Raw genomic sequence first — 19975 nt, forward strand, 5'->3', positions numbered from 1 at the left:
GCACAGGACTCCAGAAGACACACAGAAACATTTTCTTTTTTAAATGCAAAAAAAATTATCTTCCTTCAGATACAATACAGAAACTCCAAGCAAAAAAGGAAATGAGAAGCGTGTGTTGGAGTAAGTCCTGTTGTGAGCACCAGGTAAACACTCCATATTCAGTCCCTTAAGAACAATGGATTTTTGGCTCCTCTGCCTGAGATATCCTTACAGGGCACTGGGGCCAGGTCACAGAAGGCATTAGGAACACTCAACACAAATCTTATAAACAGGACAGTCTCCCCTTCCCCCACAAACTCATGCCCCTATGGAGGGAGCAAATACTGAATCATATTAGAAAATGTAAATAAGATGGGAAAACTGAGGTTAAACAGCTACTGAACTTGTGGACATGACAGAGAAGGCCCCCTCCCTCTGGCCAGGTTGGTGAAATGCTCTGGGTGAGAGGTAAAAAGATCCATGGGTGGGCGAGAGGGCAACCCTGCTGAGTGGGGTGCAGTGCCCACAGGCTAACAGCCAGGTCCAGTACAGGCCTGAGACGGTGGGGACAGGGGTCAGGCACTCACAGCTCCCAACGACCTCTGGTCTGACCGGCCCGGGCAGGCCCTGCCACTGCCTCTCTGTGCAGAGGAAGCTGTGCTAAGCCGGGGCCGGGTGGCGCCTGCCCTGCCTTCCGCAGGCTGAGCGGCAGCAGTGTCAATCCTCACGCAGGTAGGCCTCCTGCTCCTCCGGCTCGGCCCTCTCGCTCCCGTCCTCCTGGGTTTTCTGTCGGAGTTCCTCTGTCTGTGCTTCTGCCAACTTGGTTTCCGCCTTCTGGGAAAGCTGGCGTACCTCCTGCACCTGCGATTTCACCAGCTGGATGTGGCTCCTGGCCGTTATGGAGGCCTGGTCCGCACCTGCCGGAAGATGGGCCATTTATGCTGAGTGGACACAAGGAAAGCCTGGGGGCTCTTTGTGGTTGTACCTGAGCCTCCCCGCAGAGTAGAGAACCTTCTACCTCCATATTCAGGTGTGTTTTCCTCTCTATTGTCAAAACCCTGGCATTTTCCTACAGCTGTCAGCAGTCGTCATAATTATCAAATGCAATTCCCACAATCATCTTTATGGCTGCACAGATCTTAGTATAGGCGTTTTAAGACTTCAATTTTTTAAACTACATTCAAGTAATACATTTCTACTTGACAATGAAGAGATCATTCACAAAATTGTCAAAGCTCTATCTTTTGGAAGTTTAAAGAGCATCTTTCTCATCCTTTAGAATGTTACTGTAAAGTAACATTTCATCTACTAATTAATACTAAATGGGCTACTGTTCAATTCATGAACCACTAAGGCCAATTAATCGTTTTTAAAAGTTACTGTATTCACATGAACACTCAGGAAAAAATTGACTCTAAATTGACATAATGGCACAAACAGTATTTACTGAACACATTTTGCAGTTTTATTTCTGAAGGATATCATTTTATTGATACCTGTTGCTAGTGTATTTCATCATATGAAAGTGAAAGTCACTCAGTTGTGTCTGAATCTTTGTGACCACATGGACTACACAGTCCATGGAATTCTCCAGGCCAGAATCCTAGAGTGGGTAGCCGTTCCCTTCTCCAGGGGATCTTCCCAACTCAGGGATAGAATCAGGTCTCCTGAATTGCAGGTGGATTCTTTACCAGCTGAGCCACCAGGGAAGCCCATATAGATGTGCATATTTAATTCGTCTACAGAACACTCGAGCAGTTCTTTTCTAGCTTACTGCATTAAAGACAGCCTTTAGTACAATGTTGAAAGGTAGTGGAGAACAGCAGGCACCCTTATTTCTGACATTGATGGAAATGTTTCTCATATTTCACTATGATGTACAGCTACTTTTATGATGTTAGGAAAACTATAATTGTACTTAATTTAGGTTTAAATCATAAATGGACACTACATTTTACTGAAGCTTCTTGAGGCATACATTGATATGATTACAGAGGTGGCTTTTCTCCTTAAATCTACTGTAGATAACCTTAAGTAGTGAATTAAATGTAGATAGGTTTTTGGGTTTTTTCACTATATGTACATAAGATCTTTTAAAATTTATTTTTATTGGAGTACAGTTGATTTACAATGTCTTAATTACTGCTGCACAGCAATGTGATTCAGTAATACATATATTCTTTTTGCAAATATTCTTTTCCATTATGGTTTATCATAGGATACTGAATATAGTTCTCTATGTAATACAGTAGGACTTTGTTGTTTATCCATTCTATATATAAAAGCTTACATCTGCTAATCCCAACCTCCCAGTCCATCCCTCCCCAACCTCTCAGCAACTACCTGTCTGTTCTGTGTCCATGCTTGTTTCATAGGTAGGTTCATTTGTGTCCTATTTTACATTCCACAGTTAAGTGATACAGTATGTGTGTTTTTCTCCTCCTTAGTATGAGATCTCTAGTTGCATCCATGTTGCTGCAAGTGGCACTCTTTCCTTTTTATGGCCGAGTAGTATTCCGTTGTGTACATGTACCCCCATCTTCTTTCTCCACTCATCTGCTGATGGATATTTAGGTTGTTTCCATGTTTTGGCTATTGTAAATAGTGTTGCTATGAACACAGGGTTGCACATCTTTTTGAATTATAGTCTTGTCTGGGTACACGGCCAGGAGTGGGGTTGCTCCACCATATGGCAGTTCTTACTTTTCTGAGTAATCTCCATTGTTTTCTCTAGCGGCTACACCAACTTACATTCCCACCAATAGTATACGAGGGTTCTCTTTCCTCCACACCCCCTCCAGCATTTGTTATTTGTTGACTTTTTAATGATGGCCATTCTGACTGGTGTGAGGTGGTACCTCATTATAGTTCTGATTTACTTTTCTCTAAGAATTAGTGATGGTGAGCACCTTTTCATGTGCCTACTGGCCATATGTATTTCTTTGGAGAAATAGCTTACATGTTTTGCCCATTTTCTGATTGGGTTTTCTTTTTGTTGCTGTTGTTGTACTGTATGAGCTGTCTGTATATTTTGGAAATTAAGTATTGTCGGTTCACATTGCAATTATTTGCTACCATTCTGTAGGCTCTTTTTTGTTTGCTTCCTTTGTTGTGCGAAAGCTTGTAAGTTTGACTATGTCCCATTTATTTACTTTTGTTTTTATTTGTATTGCCTTGGGAGGCTGATCTAAGTAAACATTGGTATGATTTATGTCAGAGAATGTTTTGCCTATGTTCTCTTGATAAGTTTTTTTCCCCCAGTGTTGAATTAAAATTGTATTTTGAGGGTATATGGCTATTTTTAATTTGTATCTATCCACAGGTGATACTGAGCTGTAGGTTTTTTGTTTCTAGTACTAGTCTAGTCCAGTTTGGGTTCAGGCCTACGGTGGTTTTGGTGGTGGTGGTTTAGTAACTAAGTTGTGACTGACTCTTTGCAACCCCATGGACTGTAGCCCACCAGGCTCCTCTGTCCACAGGATTTCTCAGGCAAGGATATCAATGCTCAACATCACATAATTATTAGAGAAATGCAAATCAAAACTATAATGAGGTACCACCTCACACCAGTGGGTTGCCATTTCCTTCTCCAGGGGATCTTCCCAACCCAGGGATCAAACCCATGTCTCCTGCATTGGCAAGCGTATTCTTTATTCCATGGAAGCCCACGGTGGCTTTAGACAGTTATCATAGTTGGGAGGCTTGTCGTCATTTTCTGGTACACTTTCTGTAACACAGGATTTATGTTTCTTGAAGATTTGATAAAATTCTCACACAAAACTGCGTGGACTTAGTGTCTAATTTGGGGGCACAGATTTTTTATGAATATTGTTTCAACTTCTGTGGTTACTCCTCTTGCTTTGATTCTTCCTGGGCCAACTTAGGATTTACATAAGTATCATAATATTCTATGATTTAAAAAAATTCCCTAATAGCTCTTTCCGGGGTTTGCCAAAGCAGGGGACATAGGTTTGATCCTTGGTCGGGGAAGATTCCACATGCTGAGGGGTGACTAAGCCTGTGTGCTACAGCTACTGAGCCTGTGCTCTAGAACCTGTGCTCTGCAACGAGAAGCCACCACAATGAGAATCTTGAGCGCCAAAGATTGTGCACCAAAGACCCAGTGCAGCCAAAAATAGATAAACTATAATAGCTCTTTCTGATGTTACTTCTGCACTCTAAAAGTTATACTTCAGTTCAGTTGCTCAGTCGTGTCCGACTCTTTGCGACCCCATGAATCGCAGCACGCCAGGCCTCCCTGTCCATCACCAACTCCCAGAGTTCACTCAAACTCACGTCCATCGAGTCAGTGTTGCCATCCAGCCATCTCGTCCTGTCGTCCCTTCTCCTCCTGCCCCCAATCCAAACCTTATTTTCCTTATTCTTTACAAGGAACCGGGTTTTTTGCCTTTTCGACTACTTTTTAGTCTTCTTATACCTTTTATTTGGCACTGTCTGAATTTATTTGCTTTTCCTAACTTACTGGGCTAAAAGTTTATTTTTAGTACCTCCTGGTACAGGGAGCATTACCTGTCCTTTATGGTTGCTGTGTTTTGTATTTATGACATTCATCTTTAAATAAGGGGTCCATTTCTATTTAAGAGCTACTTTGTCTACAATGCTCTAGGTCTCTACTATTAACGAGACTTGTCATGACAGTTCTGAGTACTTTCAAATTTCCATTTTTCTTTATTGAGGTATAGCTGATTTACAACAGTATAGAAGTTTTAGGTGTACAACATAACTGTTCACAACTTTTAAAGGTTCTAAACCACTTAGTTGTTATAATAATAATATATTATGTACAGCTCTATTTCTCATGTTGTACATCTTTGTAGTTTATTTTATACACTACCTCTTCATCCCCTTCCCTCTCCCCATTTGTAACCACTAGTTTGTTCTCTATACCCGTGAGTCTGTTTTGTTATATTCACTAGTTTTATTTTTTAGATTCCACACCTAAGTGATATACAATCTTATTGGTCTCTGACATTTTACTAAGCCTAAACCCTGCAAGTACATCCATACTGTTGCAAATGGCAAAATTTCATTCTTTTGTGGCAGAGTAGTATACACACACACTACATCTTTATCAATTCATCTGCTGATGGACACTTAGGTTGCTTCCAAATCTTGGCTATTGTAAATAATGCTATAAACATAGGAGCACATACATCTTTTCAAATTCATAGTTTAGATTTCTTCAGATATATACCCAGGAGTAGAAAGTAATTAGGGCTTCCCAAGTGGTGCTAGTGGTTAAGAATCCGCCTGCCAATGCAGGAGATGTAAGAGAAATGGATTTGGTCCCTGGGTTGGGAAGATCCCCTAGAGGAGGAAATGGCAACCCATGCCGGTATTCTTGCCTGGAGAATCCTCAGGGACAGAGGAGCCTGGCAGGCTACAATCCATAGGGTTGCACAGAGTTTGACATGACTGAAGCAACTTAACACACATGCACACAGCACAGAAAGGAATTGCTGGATCATATAGTAGCAGTTTCTTTTTTTTTTTTTTTGGCTGTGCTGCACACAGCAAAAAGAAAAGGAAAAAAAAAAAGATTGTAGGATTTTAGTTCCCTCACCAGGGACTGAACCTGTGCCCTTGGCAGTGAAAGTATGGAGTCCTAACCACTGGGCAGCCACAGAATTCCCAGTTTTCGGTTTTATTATTTACTTTTACAATTCTTTAAAAAAAAAGTTTTGAGTAGTTGATTTACAATAGTGTGCTTCAGGTGTACAATACAGTGAATCAGCTATACATATACATGTATCTGCTCTTCTTTAGATTCTTTTCCCATATAGGTCACTACAGACTGTTGAGTTCCCTGTGCTATACAGTAGGGCCTTAATAGATACCTGTTTTATATATAGTAGTATCTATGTGTCAATCCTAAGCTTCCAATTTATTCCCACCCTCAACCTTTTCCTCTGGAAACCATAAGTTTGTTTTCTATATATTCTGACTCTATTTATCTTTTGTAAGTTATTTTGCCTTTTTTTGGTTCCATATATAAGCGATGTCATATACTGCTTTCTCTGACTTCGCTAAGTATGACTCTCTCTAGGCCCATCCATGTTGTTGCAGTACTGTTTCATTCTTTATTATGGCTGAGTTATATCCCACTGTATGTATGTGTCACATGCTTCTCATTGCTGTGGCTGCTCCTATTGTGGTGCATGGGCTCTAGGGCATGTGGGCTCAATGGCTGCAGTTCCCAAGCCCTGGAGCACAGGCTGGGTTGCTCCCTGACATGTGGGATCTTCCTAGACCAGGGCACAAACCTACGTGTCCTGAATTGGCAAGCAGATCCTCTACCACTGAGCCACCAGGGAAGCCCAGTATGTACCACATCTTCTTGATCCACTCCTGTTGACGGATAGTTTGGTTGCTTCCACATCTTACCTATTGTAAGTGGTGCTGTAGTCAGTATTGGTGTGCCTGTATTTTTTTTGAATTATGCTTTTCTCTGGATATATACCCAAGAGTGGGATTGCTGGATCATATGGTAGTCCTATTTTTAGTTTTTTAAGGAACCGCCATACTATTCTCCATAGTGGTTGTACCAATTTTTCATTCCCACCAACAGTGTAGGAGGGTTCCCTTTACCTTTCAGTATTTATTGTTTGTACTTTCTGGTGATGGCCGGTGTGAAGTGACATCTCATTGCAGTTTTGATTTGTATTTCTCTAATTAGTGAAGCTGAGCATCTTTTCATGTGCTGTTGGCCATAGGTACTTCTTCTTTGGAGAAATATCTACTTGACTGTTCTGCCCATTTTTTGATTTTTTTTGTTGTTGCATTGTATGAGCTGTTTGTATATTTTGTAGGTTAATCCTTTGTGGGTTGCTTCATTTTCAAGTATTTTCTCCCACACTGAGGGTTTTCTTTTTGTTTATGAGTTCCTTTGCTATGCAAAAGCTTTTATGTCTAATTAGGTCCCATTTGTTTTTATTTTCATTATTCTAGCAGGTGGATCAAAAAAGACATTGCTGCAATTTATGTCAGAGAGTGTTCTGTGTTTTAAGAGTTTTATCATATCCAGCCTTACATTTAGGTCTTTAAATCCATTTTGATGTTATTTTTGAGTATGGTGTTAGGGATCGTTCTAATTTCATTCATTTACTTGTAGATGTCGTTTCCCCAGCACCACTCCTTGAAGAGACTGTCTTTTCTCCACTGTATATTCTTGCCTCCTCTGTCATAGATTAGTTGACCACAGGTGTGTACGTTCATTCTTGAGGAACCACAATACTGTTTACCACAGTTGGCTACACCGTTTTACATCATCACCAACAGTGTACTAGGGTTCTCTTTTTTCCACATTCTCACCAACATTTGTTATTTATGATCCTCTTTGATAATAGCCATGCTGACAGGTGTGAGGTGATATCTCATCGTGGTTTTGACTTGCATTTCCCTGATGCTTAGCAACATTGTGTATCATTTCATGCACCTGTTGGCCATCTATATCTTTGGAAAATCGTTCAGGTCTTCTGTCCATTTTAAAATCAGGTGTTTTTTTTTTTTTTTTATACTTGAGTTGTGCAAGTTAAATTTCCATTTTTATTTTTGGTGAGGAAGGGGATATCAAGTAATTTTCTGAGTCTTTGTCACTTGGCATAAAAATCAATTTTTGTACATGTTTATATACTATTTGTATTTGAAGAGGTTTTTTTTGGGGGGGGGGGCGCAACATTTTGTATTCAGTGTATGTATGTGGTTAGGCTTAAAAAAAAAATCATCCTGTTCCAACACCTAATCGCTTTTTTTACGTTTTGACCTGTGAGCCTGAGATATGTGTAAAGCTCAATTTCTCCTTGTAAATCTATCAGATTTTGGCTTATTAGGCACACATTTCAAGAGTGGTGTCCTGATGAACTATTCTGTCCCTTTTCACGTTTTCCGTCTTGAATCCCTCTTCTAACACTGCTGTCACCTTTTTGCTCAGCTTTTTGATAATGTTTCAGTTTATTTTAAAATACCCAATCTTCCTATCTGTTATTTTAGATGTGCCTCTGTAAACGGTTTTAGCTAGAATTATTTTTTAATACGAAGTATCATTTAATAAGTAAATTTACTCTTTATTGTGATTACTGATGGTTGAATGTGTTCCTTTACTTTGCATTTTCTAATTAACAGGCTTTATTTCTTCAACCTGTAGCCTTAACTGAATTTATTAAGTTTTCTTTGTCTCTTCCCCCAGCACTTCTTCTTGAAGTGTTTAACAATGTCTAATGTTAAGCCAATGTCTCCTTTCTCAAACAACGAAACTTAGCATGCTTTCACTGCTTTCCCAAACTGATTTGATTACTTAAAAATTTAACATTCAGAGATTCTGACAAGTTGTACTAAGTTTTGTTCATTATTTTTGTATCTCAGGTGCTTCTAATTTTTTTTTTTTTAAACACTTTTTCCAGAAAGTACATGCAACTGGTAAACCTTGAGTCTTTGTAGGAAGGTCTTTCACTCTTACATTTTAATGATATTTGAATGATTATTGATTTGTCACCTTGTATCTTAGGGTTGCAGATATCCTTCCTCTGGGGCTTATCTTATGGCTCAGAAGGTAAAGAATCTGCCTGCAATGCAAGAGACCAACGGGTTTGATCCCTGGATTGGGAAAATCCCCTGGAGAAGAAGGGCTTCCCACTCCAGCATTCTTGCCTGGAGAATTCCGTGGACAGAGGAGCCTGGTGGGTTACAGTCCACGGAGTCGCAGAGAGTTGGACACAACTGAAAAACTAACACACTCAAGCATATACTTCCTTTGTAAGTATTCTATTTTTTCTTATAGTTTTTAGGATTTTTCTTTGTATATTTTACATTCTGAATATTTTTTTGCCATGTGAGATAGACTTATATTTTAAATTCTGTTCAGAACCTTTGTGAGCCCCTTCAGTCAGTTCTGGGAAAACGTCTTTTTCTTAGATAATGCTTGTAGTTTACCTTCCCTCTATGTTCCTGCTAGACCTTGAGCTGGCCTAGTGAGTGGTGAAGGCTGCCTGGCGGTGCTCTCAGCAAGGCCCCCTCTTCATCACTGTGCCTGGAGACCCAGCCCCCGTCTTTGGTGCGCCACTAATGCCAGCTCACGCTTCTGTGGTTGTGGTCTTCGTTCCAGTCCTGTTTGCAGAATCTCCTGATTCCTTGGGCATTAGTTAACTAAGAATTCCTTCTGTATTTACTTAAAACATCTTTTACATCTTTAAGATTTCAGAAAACAAAAACATTTTAACAAACCAGTTTCTTAAGAATTTTTACGGTGACATAGTTTGGGACCATTCAGGTAAGATGTTAAATGAGGATTTCCCTCAAAATACATTAGAAAATCATTCAACCTCAAGCCTACTGGATGGATAGTGATGGTTAGAAAACCCCTGGTGAATGGGGCACCATTCTATACTGGGAGGCACTAAGGGAGAGAGGATGATGCCCTGGCTACCAGGGACAAAGGCTTTAGGATTTGACCTAACTTGCTGAATCCCAGTTTGGCTGCTAACTTACTGGGTACCACAGCATGCTCGGTGAATTATGTAACCCCCTCTATCTGCCTGTTTCTTCATCTGTAAAGTGGGAATGATAATAATAACTCCTACTTTTAATCCCTGCAGTTCTTTTTAAAGTATCTATAAAGTGTTTACTACAAAGCCTGAGATACAGATAATATTCACAGATTATCTGGGTTACTAAAAAAGTAAAATCTTTAACTATTTGGAAGCAATCAAAATTTCCAACTGACAGCTTTATTATTTTTCATTTTCTATACCATCTAGCTTCTACTGGTCTAGTCTACAAGGGCATTCATTTTTTCTTTGTGTAAATGAAAACAATATGCTGGAAACGGGAACATCTTCTCACAAAGTAAGAGCCACAGTATCCCTCATTTTTTGGCTGGATGTAAACTCCAGCAGCACCTCTACAGTAAAAACTTTAACCTACCTGTTTGGTAGGCAGCTTCTGCTGCCATCTCTGAAAGACTAACTGCAGTCATCCAGGTGGTTTCCAGCTTCAGGTACTCTTGCTGTTTTGAAGTCATCTATAAATTAAACAAAAGCGCTTCAGACAACATGACTTCATTAGTATTAAGCACATTTAAATGGACTTCTTCAGTTCAATAGCAGTTTGAGAGGACAGTTACTGGTAAAACACCTTCATTTAATAATTTAGATAACACAATGAGGTAGGAGCACTAACAGAATAATCCAAGTAACTCTTTGCTTACCTCAACTCTGGCTCCTATGATCACCTGCCACACTTCATCTTCCTCCTGTGAATTCATTTTCCCAAGTAAACTTGTGTATTGTCGGTACAGAGAAATTAAGGTATAAACAGCCTACAAATACAGAAGAAATTAGTAAAATAAGTGAGATGCATAAGGTTGAGACTTACATCTCAATGTGATGGAAGTCCCATTGCTGCAAATTCAGTGAATAGCCAGAAGGACTGGCTATTCAGTCCTTCTGTCTCATTGAACCTCACCACTGTATGAAGTAAAGGTGCTATCTTAGGACATCAACATCTCGTTAACTTTTGTGTTTTAAAATCTTGTTAGCAATTCAGACAGACAAAGAGAACAAAATGCAGATGGAAAACTCAGAAGGCTGAGAATAAAGCTGCTGGAAAATGAAGGTAAAGAAACATATATATTACTTTAAATGATTCTGATTATCCATATATTCTATTAGATCAGTGGCTTTCAAACTACCTCACCCAGAAGCCCCTGGTGTTGCTGGTAACCCCAACTGAACCAGATCAGCGTGCTCCCCCTGTCTTATATACTGAGCTGCTATATTTGAGATTTTTCTTTTAAAAAGGGTTCCTGGACAGTGAGGCCAACCACAGCCCCTTCCCTGCAGCTAAGTGTCTCATCTGCATGGACCCTACATTACATGAGGATCAGCAAAACTAATTTAAAAAGATATATGCACCCCTATGTCTACAGCAGCCCTACTTACAGTAGCCAATGTACGGAAGCAACCTAAATGTCCACTGACAGATTAACGAGGATGTGGATATACAATGAGCTATTACTCAGCCACAAAAAAGAATGGAATAATGCCATCTGCAGTAACATGGATGATCATACTAAGAGAAATAACCCAGAAAGAGAAAGACATATATCATATATATGTGGAGTCTAAAAAAAAAAAGATACAAATGAACTTATTTACAAAAAGAAACAGACTCACAGATATGGAGAACAGACCTGTGGTTGCCAATGGGGAGAGGGTGGGTGAGTGAGGGATGGATTGGGAGTTTGGGATTAGCAGAAGCAAACCATTATATAGAGAATGGATAAACAACAGAGTCCTACTATATAGCACAGGGAACTAAATTCGCTATCCTGTGATGAGCCATAACGGAAAGGAATATGAAAAATGTATGTGTGTGTATATATGTGTATATATATATATATGCTAAATATGTGTGTATATATATATAAAAACTAAATCACTTTGCTATATAGCAGTAATTAACACTAAACTATACTTCTATTAAACTAAAATGAATAAATAAAAAGTAATTAAGGCCATATATGACAAACCTACAGCTAACATCATACTTGATGAAAAGCTGAAAGCATTTCCTCTGAGATCAGGAACAAGACAAGGATGTCCATTCTCGTCACATTTACTCAACATAGTTTTGGAAGTCCTAGTCACAGCTATCAGAGAAGAAAAAGAAAAGGAATCCAAATTGGAAAAGAAGTAAAACTGTCACCGTTTGCAGATGACATGATACTATACATAGAAAATCTTAAAGGTGCTACCAGAAAACTATCAGAGCTCATCCATAAATTTGGTAAAGTTGCAGGATACAAAATTAATACACAGAAATCCCTTGCATTCCTATACACTAACAACAAAAGATCAGAAAGATTTAAGGAAACAATCCCATTTACCACTGCAACAAAAAGAATAAACTACCTAGCAACAAACTTAAGAAGGCAAAAGACCTGTACTCAGAAAATGTAAGATACTGACGAAAGAACTCAAAGGTGACACAAACAGATAAGAGACATACACCATGTTCCTGGACTGGAAAAATCAGTATTGTGGAAATGACCATACTATCCAAAGCAACCTACAGATTCAATGCAATCCCAATCAAATTGCCAAGGGCATTTTCACAGAATTAGAACAAAATTTTACATTTTATATGGAAACACAGAAGACCCCAAATAGTGAAAGCAATCTTGAGAAACAAGAATGGGGCTGGAGGAACCAGGCTCCCTGACCTCAGACTATACTACAGAGTTAGAGTAATCAAAATAATATGGTACAGAAATATAGATAATGGAATAGGATTAGAAAGTTCAGAGATAAACCCACAAAACTATGACCACCTAATCTATGGCAAGGCAAGAACATACAATGGAACAAAGATAGTCTCTTTAATAACTGGTGCTGGGAAAACAGGACAGCTACATGCAAAAGAATGAGAACACTCCCTAGCACCATACACAAAAAATAAAATGGATTAAAGACCTAAATGTGAAGCTAAATACTATAAATTGCTCAGAGGAAAATATAGGCAGAACAGTCTTTGACATACATCACAGCAAGATCTTTTTCGATCCACTGCCTAGAGTAATGAAAATAAACAAATAGGGTCTAATTAAAGCTTCTGCACAGCAAAGGAAACCATAAACAAAACTAAAGACAACCCTCAGCATGGAGAAAATATGTGCAAATGAAGCAACTAACAAGAGATTAATCTCCAAAGTATACAAATGGCTCGTGCAGCTCTATATCAAAAAAACAACCCAATCAAAACATGGGCAACAGATGTAAACAGACATTTCTCCCCAAAAGACATACAGATGGCCAAGAAGCACATGAAAAGACGCTCCACAGCACCAATCAGAGAAAGGCAAACTGCAATGAGGTATCACCTCACACTGTCAGAATGGCCAGCGTTAAAAAATCTATCAAAAAACTCTGGAAAGGGTGCGGAGAAAAGGAGACCCTCCTGCACTGATGGTGGGAATGTAAACTGGTACAACCACTATGGAGACCAATACGGAGGTTCCCTAAAAAACTAAAAATAGAACTACCGTATGACCCAACAATTCCACTCTTAGGCATATACCCAGAGAAAACCATAATTTAAAAGAAGGCATATACCTTAATGTTCACTGCAGCGCTATTTACAATAGCCAGGACATGGAAGCAATCTAAATGTCCATTAACAGAGAAATAGATTAAAAAGATGTGGTACATATATTATTCAGAATATTATTCAGTCATAAAAAGGAATGAAATAGTACCATTTGCAGGGATATGGATGGATCTAGAGGGTGTCATACAGAATGAAGTAAGTCAGAAGGAGAAAAAAAAATCGCCTAATATTGCTTATATGTGCAGTCTAGAAAAATGGTACAGGTAAACTGATTTGCAAAGCAACTTTTTTTGGTCAAGGGCCAGAGAGTGGTCTGTTTGCAACTATTCAACTCATGAAAGCTGTCATAGATAACACACAAATGAAACTGGCCATGTTCCAATCAAACTACAAAACAGGCAAGACTGGATTTGATCCGTGAGCCATAGTTTGCTAACGATGGATTTAGATCATCAAGACTTAACGAGGAGACACTTACCTTAGTATATTCAGTGATTGCTTCAATCAATGCATATGTGGTCTGAGAGAGAAAGGTAGAGGTGCTATCTGTTACCAAAGACACAGCCCTCCTCATTAATGTATCGTTACTAAGAGAATGAGGCTCCGGTTTCTGCAAGACACAAACATTTTTACTTAACTTTTAACCTAAAACTCAAGCTGAGATCACAGCCAAGGAAAAAATGTAATTCCCACACTGCAACTACACTCTGCTGCTTCTGTGTTAACTTTTTCTTTTAAAGCTTTATTTGTGCTATTAAAGACAACATATGAAAATGATTCTACAGTACGCTTTCTACCTACTTTTTTTATTCGTCATTCTCTGCTCCAAAGAGCAAAGTATTCCTTTTTATAAAAGACTTAGTACTTATAATCACAAATTTCACAAAGGTATGATTCTTCATTACCACAGTGCTAGATGCTTGGGATATAAAGATAAGAATCTTAAAGATTTCAGATGGAGGAGGAGGAGTTGGAGCTAAGAGTGAACTAGAGAATTAATACAATCAAGTACCATGGGTGCTATGGAAGAAGTCTGGAGGGGTGCACATAAGGGAGCAATCACATCTGTGTTAAATGAGAATAGTTTAGAAAAGGTTTCACAGAGTTGATAAGGAGTTAAGCTGAGCGTAAAAAAGTAAACGGCTGGTGGAAAGGGCGAATCCCTCTTGATTGAGCTGTACAGTCTTGGCTGGGGGGAGCAGGGAGACTCTTTCCTCTGACCTCAGCTGTTGTATTTGAAAAAAACAAAAACCAGTTTAACCAGCTCATAGTTAAGGGGGCTGTGACCACCTTGATTAAAGACTGGAAACTGTGATGACTCTCCCCTTTTTCTCCCTCAGCAGAGGACTTATTGTATCAGAACTAACAAACCAATCCCTCTATCATCTGTTATCTCATTTTTGCTATTTAGAGCATAAACACATGGGGGGGGGGGGGCCTGGGTTTGATCCCTGATCCGGCAATTAGATCCGACATGTGGCAACTAAGAGTTCAAATGCCACCATAAAGATCAAAGATCTCATGTGCTGCAACTAAGACCTGGTGCAGCCAAAAAAAGATACATGAATAAATCATGAATTATATTTATCACACTTTTCATTCAATCAAATAAGAATTTATTATGTACCTTGCATTGAGGAGCTAGAGAGCAAAGAATGACATCCTCTTTGCTCATGAAAAGCTAATTTTGACTTATTCTGGTAAGTTAAGTCTTGATAATACCTTCCATTAAAAAAAATTTTTTATTTATTTTTATACCATGCTCAGTTGTGTCTGACTCTTTGCAACCCTATGGACTGCAGCCCACCAGACTCTACTGACCATGGGATTTCCTAGGCAAGAATACTGGAGTGTGTTGCCATTTCGTCCTCCAGGGGACCTTCCCAACCCAGGGATCAAACCCTGGATCTCCTGTGTCTCCTGCATTGCAGGCAACTCTTTACCTGCTGAGCCTTTTGGCTTCATCAAATGCCTTCCATTTTACAGTGCTTATTTACTTGTCCCTCACAACAGTCCAGGTATTATTATGTCTTTTTTTAAGATGAGAAAATGGAAGCTCAGAATAGTTATGTAACTCTTTCCAAACCAAACCTCCTCACTCCAAAGTTTCCTTTGTATTCTGCTGACTCAGAGTCAAATGGATTATCACCAAATATCAAAATATACAACATAAGTGGTCAGAAAAAGGAGCTCATTGCTGGCAAGTAACTAGGAAGGCTTTAAAAAGAGGTGGGGGAGGGAGTTCCCTTGTGGTCCAGTGGTTAAGAATCAGTCGGCCAATGGAAGGGATTCAAGTTCAGTCTCTGGTTGGGGAAGATTCCACATGCCCGTGAGGCAACTAAGCCCCTGTGTCACAACTACTGAGCCTGCGCTCTAGAGCCTGTGCTCCATGAGAAGCCACTGCAGTGAGAAGCCTACACACAACCAGAGAGTAGTCCCTGCTCACTGAAACCAGAGAAACCCTGAGTGCAGCCATGAAGACCAGCACAGCCAAAATGAATAAATACATTAAAAACGACAACAAACACACACGGGGGTGGGACTTGTGTCTGAAGACAAGTAGGATTAGAATGGACAGGTATCCTGGGTTAGATGAAACGAGGAGAATACATATGATGCAAGCAGGGGCTATTTGGGAATCTAGCCTGGTTGCTGAACTGTGAGGAAGTTCTCTGGATTTTAGTTTTATTGACACAAAATGGAGAGCCACTGTAGGCTCTGAAGAATGGAAGTGGCAATGCTTTTCCTGCAGGAGAGTGAGTTGAGGCTCCTGTCACCAAAGGGTCCTGGCATCTGACCCAGAACTGAGTGAGGTAACTAGGGCTTAAGAACAATATACGAACTACAAAGGACAAACAAAAAAATCTTTTGGAGGAAGAAAGAAAAGGCTGTCCTAATTATGACTGAAAATGACTTGGTGTCCAAGTAAGCATTTTTAGGTTAAAGATTCATCAGTCTGCAGAGACGAGGGCCGAGTACGGCACAGAAAGGAAAGGGCTCATGAGAGAGCCTCAGAAGATGCTGAAAATACTTGTGAAAAAGGGAATTAATCTTGCTGTCATGATTAAACGCACATTTAAGTATCAAGTACATTTTGCCAAAATGTTTGCTGGTTTCCTATTTAGTTCTTCCTGATAAGGTATATAACCAATGGTTTTAAAATAAGATGTCACTTCCCTATCAGCTGTCTAGTTGACAGCTCTACCTAGACATCATTTCCAAAACTGAACTCTTAAATTTCCTCCTCTCAAAACCCACTCCTCTCCATCCCAGTATCTGGCAACACCATTCTTTCAGTTCCTGAGGCCTTTTAAAACCACTGGAAATAAGTTATATACTTCACATCTAACCCAACAGCAACACCTGCTGACCGTCAGCCCACTTCTCCCCACCTGATTCAGGCCCACGATCATCTCATGCCTGGACCCCAACTGGTCTTTTTAGTTCCACACAACAACCTTTAAAAACTTATGTCAGGGGTGGGAGGGAGGCTGAAGAAGGAAAGTATATACGTATACTTATTATTATATTTACTTGGCCAACAAAGGTTCGTCTAGTCAAGGCTATGGTTTTTCCTGTGGTCATGTATGGATGTGAGAGTTGGACTGTGAAGAAGGCTAAGCGCCAAAGAATTGATGCCTTTGAACTGTGGTGTTGGAGAAGACTCTTGAAAGTCCCTTGGTCTGCAAGGAGATCCAACCAGTCCATTCTGAAGGAGATCAGCCCTGGGATTTCTTTGGAAGGAATGATGCTAAAGGTGAAACTCCAGTACTTTGGCCATCTGATGCGAAGAGTTGACTCATTGGAAAAGACTCTAGATGCTGGGAGGGATTGGGGGCAGGAGGAGAAGGGGACGACAGAGGATGAGATGGCTGGATAGCATCACTGACTCGATGGACGTGAGTCTGGGTGAACTCCGGGAGTTGGGGATGGACAGGGAGGCCTGGTGTGCTGTGATTCATGGGGTCGCAAAGAGTCGGACATGACTGAGAGACTGAACTGAACTGATAGCTGATTCACACTGTTGTATGGGAGAAACCAACACAACAGTTTAAAGCAACTATCCTACAATTAAACATAAATTAAAAAAAAATTTATGTCAGACCATAATAATCTTATGTTAAAATCCCCAGTGGCTTCTTTATCATAATAAATTCCAATGCTTACAACGGCCCACAAAGTACAAACGTCTAAGTACATTTTGACCTTCCGCTATCTGTGAGCTCATCTGTTTTTCTCTCATTCCACTTTTTCTTCCTCCTCCTCTTCAGAATGTGAGATTTTCAAAAGCAGAAATCTTGATTTACTCTTAGTCTCTTGTGTATGACACATAAAAATTGCCCCATAAAGTTTTGTTGAATGAAAAGATTATTGTTCTGTAATACATTCTTTTCTTTCTTCCCTTTTTATACAATTTGACCAAACTGACATACCAGTTTCTACCAAATGACCAAAATGAGGATATTAATATATCTGCTCAGCTATGAAACAATGCTGATACAGCATACCATCACCTGGGGCTGGGGAGAGCGCTGGGTGAAAAACATTAGAGCTTGTCAGATGCTTCATCGCCTATTTGAGACTTCAGAGGACACAGTACACAAAGACCATAAATACTGAGTGACAGGATGGTACTTCACCTGGGCAATGGGAACTGCACACAGAGTGACCCCAAATCCCACAGCCACCGTTTTGTGCCATGGTCTTATCAATTCCGAGAAACAGCGCTTCTTAAAGTTAGCCACGACTGGAACACACTGTCTGTACCTAGAAACAGAGTTTAATAAGTTTAATAAGGCACAACCACCCATCTGTAAGAACCTCTTCAATTTACGTGGAGGGGTTGGAGACTCAAAGTGGGGCCAGGCTGGAACCCAAATGACGACGGAGGGTGCCTTTTCACAGGACTGGACTCAGTGGGCAGCGGGGCGGACTAGAGAGGCCTGGACTCGCACAAACAGGCAATCGCTACTTGGCTCCCCCCGCGCGGGAATGAGGGCGGGTGGTGGTGGAGTTTGAGAGGTACCAGGTGTAGACGTGTAAATAGTGGTCTCAAAGCTTTTTAAAAACTAAGGCCCAAATAAAAACGCTTCTGCAGGCAGGATTTAGCGCTGGTCCTCCGGCCTAGGCTGCAAGGGGTCTGATGGTCCTTGCGACACGACGTGGAGCCCGCAGGCGCTGCGAGGGGAACCAGGCCGGCCTGGAAGCCGAACACTTCCGGAACTCCTCCGCCCTCAGGGAAAATTCCCTCCGGCAAGCCACCGCCAACCCAGGCCTTTCCCCTTAATTCTCCCCTGTGACCTCAAGAGGCCAACCGAAGTCATTTCGCGGGCAGACCGAGACGCCCCCAAAAGACAGCCCGAAGTGGGGGAATGCTCTTTCGGCAGGTGAACAACGGAAAAGGCATCAGTGGGACGTGCAGTCCGGCCTTGTCTCGGGAGGCTGGAGGCCTCAGACCCGGAGTAGGGGCGGGGCGTCCTCAAACCTCCGGGAGGGGCGGGACGGCGTGACCCTCTCGGCCGAGAAGCGAAGCGCGAGCCCGCAACGCTGGGGCTGCAGTCTGGTTACGGCGTTCTCAGCGTTCCCACTCTCCGTCCGACCTTGACCTCCTACACGACCGCAGCGGTACCTGAAAAGCGAGGATACGCTCCGAGAAAGCCAACTCCGTAGAGCCGCCATTCCGCGGCGGCAGGACGCCAGGCGCACACGCCGGAAGTGATGGCACTTCGCGAGCAGGGGGCGGGGAGCGGCCGCCACTTGAGAGGGCTTAGTCCCATGACCACGCCCCCGCCCGAGAGCGCAGCCGGATTGGACAGACGAGGAAAGGGGCGGGGCTGAAGGTAACAGCAGAAACCCCGTTGCCACCTAACCGCCAGAGCTTCCGCGTGGGGCGGGGCGGGGCGGACAGGACCGGACCGGACCCTGGGCTGGAGGGAGCCGAGCGAAGTCGGCCGTCGCGAAGGGTGTTTGGACAGGGTCTCGTGTCCTCGCCCCTGGAGAGTTCTCTGGTTGGCTGGCCATGCGGGTCCGTCAGGACAGAGGTCGGAGGCGAAGCAGCGCCCTGGAGGGCAGGTGGTTGGGGCCGGGTGCGGGGCGGGAGGTGGGAAGGGCAGGGAGCCGGGCGGCGGCGCTGTCACTTCAGCACCAGGAAGTAGGTGGTCCAACCGGCCAGCAGCAGCGCCCCGATGAGCACCGTGTAGCTGAGGAGCACGAAGGCCAGTAGCTCTCGCAGAAGCTGCAGCACGTGGATGGTGGACGAGGTCGGCATCGCCCTACGCGGGAGGCCCGAGAACCTGCAGGGTGGGGGCACCCAGGAGACCCTGAGCACGCCAAGAGGACAGTTCTCTCGCTAGACCAACCTCCGCTGGACACTAAGCGAGCGCAACCGAGTCCGGCACCGTTAGAGGCAGTGTGGACACGGGACTAGACTAGGACCTCTAAAAAGTATAAACACACCTTCCTAAGGCTGCTGCTGCTAAGTCACGTCAGTCGTGTCCGACTCTGTGCGACCCCATAGACGGCAGCCCATCAGGCTCCCATTCCTGGGATTCTCCAGGCAAGAATATGGAGTGGGTTGCCATTTCCTTCTCCAGTGCATGAAAGTGAAAAGTTAAGTTGCTCAGTCGTGTCCGACTCTTCGCGACGCCATGGACTGCAGCCTACCAGTCCATGGGATTTCCCAGGCAAGAGTACTGGAGTGGGTTGCCATTGCCCTTTCCGAGGCTAAGGAAGCCCAAAGGGCTGATTTTCTCCGTAACAACCACATGGACACTGTCTGCATTTACATTATATAGTTCTTTTAAATTGAACTTTATCCTTCTTTGGCTCCTGATCTGGATCTGAGCTCAGAGGAGGGAATCCTGGCGAGGAGAGT

At 42.0% G+C, this 19975-nt stretch overlaps 1 protein-coding gene and 1 long non-coding RNA gene across 4 annotated transcripts; one reads left to right on the forward strand and one right to left on the reverse strand.

Moving 5' to 3' along the window:
* Positions 1–9: 9 nt before the first annotated feature.
* On the reverse strand, positions 10–18880 carry DIABLO (diablo IAP-binding mitochondrial protein). 3 transcript variants are annotated; one of them, XM_006047174.4, is made up of 6 exons: positions 18731–18880; positions 17742–17868; positions 13580–13711; positions 10202–10312; positions 9919–10015; positions 10–896 (listed from the first exon to the last, which is right to left on the reverse strand). In XM_006047174.4, exons 1-6 carry the CDS (start codon positions 18778–18780, stop codon positions 697–699), a joined length of 717 nt encoding a protein of 238 aa, XP_006047236.2. In that variant the 5' UTR covers positions 18781–18880; the 3' UTR covers positions 10–696. The 3 variants fall into 3 exon arrangements, with proteins under 3 accessions (XP_006047236.2, XP_006047239.1, XP_006047237.2); XM_006047177.4 differs by lacking the exon at positions 18731–18880 and adding an exon at positions 18587–18605; XM_006047175.4 differs by lacking the exon at positions 18731–18880 and adding an exon at positions 18403–18528.
* LOC102404241 lies at positions 815–10935 on the forward strand. The gene is made up of 4 exons (XR_326525.4): positions 815–1009; positions 8504–8751; positions 10532–10608; positions 10794–10935. It is a non-coding gene; the product is annotated as an uncharacterized LOC102404241 (long non-coding RNA).
* Positions 18881–19975: the final 1095 nt, after the last annotated feature.

This window comes from Bubalus bubalis, chromosome 17, assembly GCF_019923935.1.
Source record: "Bubalus bubalis isolate 160015118507 breed Murrah chromosome 17, NDDB_SH_1, whole genome shotgun sequence".
NCBI lineage: Eukaryota > Metazoa > Chordata > Mammalia > Artiodactyla > Bovidae > Bubalus > Bubalus bubalis.